The 9,268-nt window shown below is 30.2% G+C and overlaps 1 protein-coding gene across 1 annotated transcript; it reads right to left on the minus strand.

Moving 5' to 3' along the window:
• Positions 1–2,016: 2,016 nt before the first annotated feature.
• On the minus strand, positions 2,017–8,851 carry LOC110031905 (protein DEK-like). Its single transcript, XM_020735337.1, has 11 exons — positions 8,439–8,851; positions 8,311–8,344; positions 7,205–7,284; positions 7,059–7,118; positions 5,602–5,712; positions 5,434–5,514; positions 5,069–5,149; positions 3,869–4,502; positions 3,357–3,445; positions 3,225–3,255; positions 2,017–2,295 (listed from the first exon to the last, which is right to left on the minus strand). Exons 1-11 carry the CDS (start codon positions 8,703–8,705, stop codon positions 2,153–2,155), a joined length of 1,611 nt encoding a protein of 536 aa, XP_020590996.1. The 5' UTR covers positions 8,706–8,851; the 3' UTR covers positions 2,017–2,152.
• Between the last annotated feature and the right edge of the window lie 417 nt (positions 8,852–9,268).

Consider the following 9,268-nt stretch of genomic DNA (forward strand, 5'->3'; position numbering starts at 1 on the left):
TTTCATTTACAGGAATCTTGCGGGGAGGATAAGTAACTCTGTTGTTGTTTGTATTCAAGAGTGGAGAAGGATGGGTGGCTTCTTTTTCTTGTTGTTAGTATTCCTTTTATAGTTTTCTGGTTTCTCTGGATGACCGGAATGAGTTTAAAGATAAGGATTTAATAGCTAGCTGATAGTTATGTGCCTTCAAGCAGATTATTAATTTTGTTTATAAGATACTTAAAAATGGGAAGGTTAAGAACCTATCAATAGGAAGTCATTGAAGGTTTTTGTGAAGTTAAATCTACATGCTCTTTTGAAGTTAAGGCTTGTGGTGAATTTGGCGAGCTGGAAAGTGCCAGTAAGAGGTGCTATTAAGAGGATGGTAATTAAAAAAGTTCATTGTGCTGGTATCAGTGGTGTTTGTAGATATAATTTTGGCAACTGTTAGGCTTGGTTTGCGGCTCCTTCGCTCCCTATTTCTCCTATTGTTGCATAAGTTGATATTATAGTGAAAGCTTTATTAGTGGCTGAAGGTTGTGGATGGAATCGTATACAAGTGGAAAAGGACTGTTTATTTATGTGGAAAATTTGCTCATTGAAGGCCGATTATTCATGGACATTCTTCTGGAAATGAAGAAAATTTTTGCTTTGAGTTTGGTTTTACAGATTTTTTGGTCATATATTCATGAAGAAGGTAGCTAAATGGGGTTGCTCTACTGAAATTTTTTGTTTCTAATGCTTTGCCTGATAAACTTCTTGTTCTTATACATGGGGATGGGACTAACATACCTTTTATTAGTGGTTTCGTCTATTTTTTGACTTGTTGCATGAGTTGTATTTTTCTGTGGTCGTTCCACAGGTTTTCTTGTGTGAGTTGTTCTTTGGATGAAGCTGGAGCGGCTTGTGATATGTATGTATACATTGTTGATATTAATAAAATAATAAATAAGAACTTTTATTTAATCCTACACATCCTAGGAAATATTTCATATACGAAGATGTTTATATTCGTAAAAACAAACACAAAAATTAAGATTTTTTTTCCTTCTAAGCAACAATTTAAGTGCTCGAATCCCTTCTCTCTGTCTCTCTAGACTCAAAGACGATCGTCATTATAGTCTTGTTGGTTGTTTTGATAGTCATTATCATTGGGTATATACGCATTAAATGACTACCAACATTTTATGTATTCAATAATTTTGAACTACTCTCATGTTTTTTACATTATTATAAATGTTTTTGTTATTCTACAATAAAAAATTACATATATAATAGCAAAATAATCTTTCTTATTCAAAACAGCTGCAGTAGAACAAATTATTCAGATAGACTCATGCTTTCGAGCAACAACTTACTGACACATCTACGAAGCTACTTCTCCAAGAAGCTTTTCTTAGAAAAAGCAACAGCCACCCTAAACGCACCGTAAACTTTCATATTTACATATATACCACTCAAATCTATAACATCACATTAAAAACATCACAATTATAATTTATTTTTTAAAAAATAAAATATACATTCTTGAATCCTAAACCACCAATTTGTTTTCCTCCATTAAATAAAATAAATAAGAAATTTTATCATGCACTTATAAATTACAAAATTACATTCTAACTAATAAGTCAGAATTAGAGGGATTAATTTCTAAAAATAGGCTTGAGATTTGAGAAGCTCATAACCAGAAAATAAATATCAGAAAAATCCAAGGAAATATAAATTTAAAGAAAACAATTAAACTATTTTCTTATTTTTAAATTAAGCTTGAATTAAAAGAAATATTTATACTTCACCAATTTTATAAAAAATATATATATAATTTATTCTTTTAACTAAATTAATATATTACACTTATTAAAAATTAAAATGATAGTATTTTTATGTGATATGAATGATTTGACTGTTATATACATAAAAAAGCAAATTTTAAATGTCATTTGTATGTAAACATTAGAATTGGGTGGTATATATGTAAATGCCCCTAAAACAAAATAAATATATATTAAAAAAAAAAAAAACTTAATATTAGCCTTCACAAAACACCTCTAACCACAATTAACAGATTATATTTTTAAGAAAAAAAAAAACCTATAAAATGTTATATGCTATCAAAGAAAAATTCAGCAGAGCACCCTAATCAATTAAATTTTACAGAAAAGTCCATTTCAGTTCAGTTCTTCTCTCCTTCCTCGTCACCATTAGCATTAGCATCAGCATCAGCATCCTCATCATCAGTCATATTATTAATCACCTCCTCCAATATGCTTTTAATCTCTGTCTTTCTATCCATCAAATCAGTATCAAAGTGAGCACCTGTAAATCAGCACAATGCAGTATGTTAGAAAGTTCCAAATTCAATTAGATTTCTGGGGGCTTTTACAAATATACCACCAACTTCCTATGTATTTAGATATCTAACAACTTCCTATGTAGTGCATGATTTCATGAAGCTTTAATGAAAAATAGAGATGCAAATGAGTGTAGGTAAGTTTAAACTTGATTAATCTAACCAAATTTGAGATTAATATAAAAATGGAGCTACTAGAGAATAAAATAATAAAAATTTATTTGATAAGTAAAAATAGAATAGAATATATATGGGGAATTTACATACATACGACCCAATTCTTATGTATTTACAAATATATATGGGGCATTTACATAAATATGACCCAATTCTTATGTATTTACATATTTAACACCTAAACTATGCTATTTTACATTCATAAAACCAAAATCTTTCATATCACATCCAAAAGATCACTACTTTAACTTTTAAAAGGTGAAAAACACATATTTATGCACTAGTAAGTCATGCAAAAATTAAAATTTAGGAGTTGGATATGTAAATATATAAGAATTGATTGGGATGCACATTTCTTACTTGTTTTAGAGTATTTTAATAAATAATACTAAGCTTCATAATTCTAATCTATTTGATTCACATTTCTTACTTATATTTTTTTTAAACAATATACCTCACAAACTAACAAATCAAGTAAAAACTAACTCTAATTCAGCCTATTAGCTTATCGAGCCCAGCTCACATGTTTTCTCAAGAGTTGAGCTAAACAAATACAGCAGCAACAAAATTAAATAAATAAATATATATATATAATATATAAAAAATACCTAATTGCTTGATAATTGGCCTATTAGCTTATCTCACATGTTTTCTCAATAGTTTAGCTAAACAAATACAGCAGCAACAAAAATAAATAAATATAATATATAAAAAATACCTAATTGCTTGATAATATCAGCCAGGGTAGCCTGCATGATAAACATTTATTAGTGAGCCATGAATGGTGAGCCAACTAATAATAATAAAAATAAAGCAGAAATTTTCAATGTTATAAAAAGCTAATACTCACAACATTGAAGTCTACTTCTTTAAGTATCTCACTAAGCACAGCAGATAACTGTTCTCTGCTGGGTGCAACAGAGCCTTCCTTTTTCTTCTCTGATATCTCATCAGGCCAAAGTTTGTGAAGTTAGTTTTGTAAACTTTTTTTGCAAAATTTAAAAGGAAAAAAAAAATCATGTGATCACATACCACCCAACTCCTATGTATTTACATATCTAATACAAACTATTCTTTTTTTTTTTTTCTATCACCCAGAACTTTCATATAAGTTCAAAAATACAACTATTTCAACTTTTAAAAGGTGAAATACACCTTTTCATGCATAAGCATGGTGACATATATGTAAAAATTGAAGTAAAGGTGTTATATATGTAAATACATAAAACTTGAGTGGTATGTATATAAATCTTCCTAGAAAAAAATGTTGAAAAAATGATTACATGGCAGGCAAAATATGTTCTAGATAACAACAAAAACAAAGCTATAAAACTAATAAAAAGAATTCAAAACAAAGTATACCTTGCTTCTCCTCTGAATTTGTCTCCATCTTTGCACCTTTTATCTGGATTCCTTTCATGTCTTTGGAGGTAGTTCCAGCATCAGTCTTTCCTTTATTTTTGTCAGCTTTTTCAGATATATCACCCTTTGTTGAAGCCTTTCTCTTTGAATCATCATTTAAATCAGTTTTTATTGGCACTTTCTCCTTCTTCATCTTTGAACTCCCATTAATGTCCTTAGATTCACCTTTTGTATGAACCTTCTCTTTAGAAGATGAGAGGCTTTTCTTAGATGTTTTGCTCATATTTGAACTTATTTTGCGATCCTTAGAGTTAATTTCCTTATTGACTTTCTTTTTGGAAGATGCTGGAGCTTTCTTAGATGTTGCAGGAGATTTTTTTGTCGTTGCGGGGGAATGTTGTTTGGATTCGAGCCCCTCTACCTCATGCATCCCCTCATTCGAGGATTTTTGGGTGAATTCAGACTTTTGTTCATCTTTCTCGTCTTCTGCCTCGCTCTTAGAATTTTCATCGGTTTCATCAGCATCAGAACTTTCATCTTCGTCCACAGATTCATCATCTTTGTCGGTTGAGTTAACTTTAACTTTATCTTCAATGTTATCCTTACTTGGTTTCCTTTGTTGCCTTTTCTTTCTCTAATATAAAAAGTTTAGGTGTGAGGTATGTAAACACATAAGAATTTTGTGCTATACATGTAAATGTCCCTTTATTCTAATCATGATTCTCAAGTAGCCAAATAGTTCTATAATCTTGTATGATTTTGGTAACCCAATTTTCACAAAATATGCTCTTCAAATTAAATATTTTAGATTTTTAACACAATATCAATATTGAAAATTATTTACAATTGCATGGTTGATAATTATTTTAGTTGTGATTTAGAAGTTCATACCTAATAATGATATTAATTTATTATTAAAATATTTTTTCTCAAATCTCCTGACAACTAAGAAGGCATAACAGTAAATTTACCAAATTAAAAAAAATACAAATTATTAAATTCCTAGAAAATGTCATTAATTTCTCAAAAAACATATCATGAACTTTAAATTAGATGAAACCACTACGCGTGCAAATATTACTAATGAAATATAAGAATGGACGTCAAAATAAAAAGTAAATAACTTATAAAACAATATTATATGAGCAGATAATTCACATGTGCTTTTTTAAAACTAGATAATAGGAACAAATCAAAAACCTTTTCTTCTTTATCTGCCGATGCCTCTTCAGAAGCTCTTTTGCGAGTTATTTTGACACCCCGTTTGAGTTTTTTGCCTTTCTGAAGTTGAATGAAAGAAACAAATTGAAAAATATCATGTAATTGTGTAGTTACATGTCTAACACACTTTTTTTTTAAATACAATTGTACGACCCAAATATTTCATAGCACAACAATAATACTATTTTAACTTTGAAAATGAAAAACAGTTTTTCATGCAAACTAAGTTGGCATATATGTAATTTGAATTTTATGTGGTAACTATGTAAACAAATAAGATATGAGTGGTATTTATTGTAACTCAGTTTAATATCACAAATTTGAGCATTAGTGGAAGCACAGACCTTAACTTTCTCAGACAGTATAACTTCTCTAGTAACATGCGGAGATTCCAAAAATTCCATTACTTTTGCAGAAATATCCTCCTGGGACATATAGAATGCAATTTCATCATCAAACACAACCATAATGATATAATGATGGAAGGCAAATATACAACACTCACAACCTACCTTTTTGGTGTTGACCTTTAATGTATAAATGTCTAGCAGATCAGACAATTCTAACAATCTATCTTTGTTGCACTTATTGAGTTTTTCCTTAACTTTTAATTTATCTTTCTCCTGAAAAAAAAATAAAAAATAAATATGGAAATTGTAGTACAGAACCAGATTCAACAATATAGTTCAAGGCAAACAGTGTTTGTAAAAGAATTGCATGATAAAAGGCATAACAAGTGGTTACACCAACTAAAAACAGTAACAGCATGGAAGTTTGAAATTTCTTGTTAAGGGAATAAAAACTAAGTTATATGACAAAACCATGCTTGATATTTAACTATAAATATTTAATATTTAGCAATTAATCCAAAATTTTAAATCGATGCAGACAAAAAACATCACAAATGAAAAAAAAAAGGTGCATTTACAAACATACCATCCGATTTGGTGCATTTACATACATACCACCCAATTCATATGCATTTACACACCTAACACCTAAATTTTGCTATTTACATTATATCACTCAAATCTTTCATATCACATAAAAATACTATTATTTTAACTTAAAAGAGTATAATAAACCTTTTCCTACATAGTTAAAGTTGGTATTTACGTAAAATTTAATTTTTAGGTGTTAGACATATAAATTCATAAGAATTGAGCAGTATATATGTAAATCTTCCAAAAGAAATTACTCAGTGTGCATATGGGGGACAATGCTAAAACAAAGAACAAAAAAAATGAGATGTCCTTTTTCTCTATTTATAGTAAGGGGTTATATGGTAACAATTTTAGTAAATCCTGTAAATCCAGATTTACTATATCAAATCAATACTAGGATTTAAGACAAAACTAAGAGGAATTGAGAAACTCAATTTACTAAATCCAACATTTAAATTTTGGTTCTTTTATTTTTTCGGCGAGCAATTTACATTAAATCCCACTTAAATACATTAATAGATGGCCCTTAAGGATGAAGAAAACAAACACAATATAACAATGGTAGAAAGAACTTCACCCTCATAACTTACAAGACACGTAGGACAAGCGTAAAATATAAAAATTACAGCAACACGGTCACGTAGAAGGTGGTATTAGATCGAAACATAAATAAACTAAACATTGTACGGATGAGAAATGACATTCATTTCAGTTGGCTCCTGTTATTAAATTCATATATGAACAATGTATTGGTCGTGCTTGTGCAAAAATGTGCATTAAAAAAAATTAATCTTTCATATCACCCAATTCCCATGTACTTACAAATCTAACACCTAAAGTTCGCCTTTTACATTTATTCCACCAAAATTTCATTATTTTGCTTTTAAAATATGAAATACACACTTTCATGCGCGATGAATGTGTAATAAAAATTTAAGTTTTGGTGTTAGATATGTAAACACATTGGAATTGAGTGGTACGAAGTAAATCTTTCTTAGAACAATGAAATAATATATTAATACTACCTCATTCTGAGACCAAACAAAGCCAGAGAATTGGAGGATGTTTCTCTTCAGAAAATGTGCCTACCAAGTTTTCAAAATATTAAACAAATAAGCATAAATCCATTGAAGTGTAGGCAATGGAAGACTAATTTAGAGAGCATATTTACATTTGCTTTTCTTCCAAAAAGAATTCTATGAAGAACTCGAAGACTCTCATCAGCTTTTCTTTTCAACAGTTTGAAAGCCACTGCAGGAAATAAAAAAAAAACCAGAAAATTAATAAATAAGTTTATTTTTTAAAAATATGTTATGTACAAAAGTTGTCATTCTGTAAACTTGCTTATTTTTGTTTTCAAGTATTTATGTATTTATCAAATCAAAATCTTAACAAGCTTATAATCTAGTCAATTTTCTTCAAATACAAATCTTCGCCCAAAAAAAAAAGTTGAATTCATGATAAATTAGAAACCTAATCTAAGAGAGTCCTAAATTAAAGTATAACTAAATCATATTGAAAAATGGTGGAAATAAATAATGAAAATAAATACATAGAAAATGTAAATTATAAAACACACAGATAGAGACAAATGTATGTGTAATCATTGAGAATTTGCAGTGAAAAATAAAATGAAATGTGGCAATTAGAGGCTACTCTAAGTAGGGGAAAAAAGGGATGAAAGTTTGGCTACAAACCCGAGTTTTTCCAATCATTCCATTTAATTTCATTGGTTGTAAGTTCAGGTATTATAGCCTTACCAAAAATAAAGATAGCACAACCAAAAATCTAATATTTTCAATTTCTAGATAGCAAACACATAATGTTGATAACAAACTTCTAAAACAAATCCAATGAATCAAACGGATTAGCAAAGTGAAAAGAATTAGAGTAATAATGAATGAATCCAATTCCTCAAAAACAAATAAAACGAATTATAAAAGAAGCTCATTTCACATTAACATGCCACAAAAACAAGCATGGAGCATGAATTTATAACGGAATGCAAATTAAAGCAAACTTGGCCATTTATCATCATAGAAACTATTATAATACTTATCTAAATGCCTAAATGTCAGTGTGACTCCTTAGTAAAAACCGGTTATAAAAAATGCATTTTTGTTTTCTTGACAATTTAGTGATTTCTATCTAAAAATACACCTGATCAACATATTGGGCTATTGAAAATGGATGCAAGAGCTCAAAGACATATACAATTAGACATATCAAATAGTAGAACTGCACGTAGAAAATTGAGAGAGGGAAACTATCTCTAACCATTGGGGATGTCCTTCAGCTTCTCACCAGAGCCCTGAAAACACCAGGAGATAAAGAAACACGCCTCAGTAACCCAATATAACTTAAAACTCCAAAAAAAAACAAAAAGGACCCATCAGTCGCTTCACCTGTTGAATCGAAAGAGTCTTGCTCGCAGAACCCCTAATCGGCGACAGAGCTGCGTACCTCTCAACAGACTTCCTGTCCCTCGAAGGCCTATCCAACGGTAACGCCTTCCTCTTACTACCCCCCTCCCCCTCACCGTCTTCTTCCTCCATCCTCCTCTTCCTACCCCTTTTCTTCGGCGTCACCTGGCCTCCTTCTTGGTCATCGGTAGAGGAGGCGTTCAAAGGTCCCTCCTTGCTTGCTTCTTCGACGACCGACTGGGAAGCCATGGGATGCGGAGAAACCCTAGAGAGGAGGAAAAGGAGGGATTTTGTGGACTTAAGGGGGCAAGGATCAGAGGAAGGAATTGATTTTAATTACAGATGCGGGAGACAAGGCGCAATACATTTCGGAAAGGCGAGCGGGCTGCCTAATTTCGATCCCACCCGCCGCGAATATTTTGGCGCCGGCGGGCGTAGTTTGATTCAAATGTTGATAAATATTTCGGAATTTTTATCCTATTTTAATCGGAAAATACAATATAATAAAGGAAAATTTACAGAAATAGCACACAATTCTTAAATATTTACATGTCTGACACCTAAACTTTGATATTTATATTTATAATACTTTGTTGTTATAAACATATGAATAAAAATATGTATTTTACTTTTAAAATGTTAGTACAAGTGTTGTTCTTGATGGGATGTTAAAGATTTGAGTATTATGTGTGTAAATAAAAAAAATTAGATGTCTAATATATAACTATATAAGAATTAGTATTCATTTACATGCATTTTTGAGGTATGTTATATGGAATGTACATTTGGATATAAATTTCATTACTTTCATC

This window comes from Phalaenopsis equestris, unplaced genomic scaffold (genome assembly GCF_001263595.1).
Source record: "Phalaenopsis equestris unplaced genomic scaffold, ASM126359v1 Scaffold000865, whole genome shotgun sequence".
NCBI classification, from domain to species: Eukaryota; Viridiplantae; Streptophyta; class Magnoliopsida; order Asparagales; family Orchidaceae; genus Phalaenopsis; species Phalaenopsis equestris.

Coding starts and splice junctions, on each gene's coding strand:
- LOC110031905 (XM_020735337.1), bottom strand. CDS start 8,705: ATGGCTTCCCAGTCGGTCGTCGAAGAAGCAAGCAAGGAGGGACCTTTG. Junction 5,150..5,433: donor TACTGTCTGAGAAAGTTAAG/GTCTGTGCTTCC, acceptor ATTCAACTTCAG/AAAGGCAAAAAACTCAAACG. Junction 4,503..5,068: donor CGGCAGATAAAGAAGAAAAG/GTTTTTGATTTG, acceptor TTTTTATATTAG/AGAAAGAAAAGGCAACAAAG.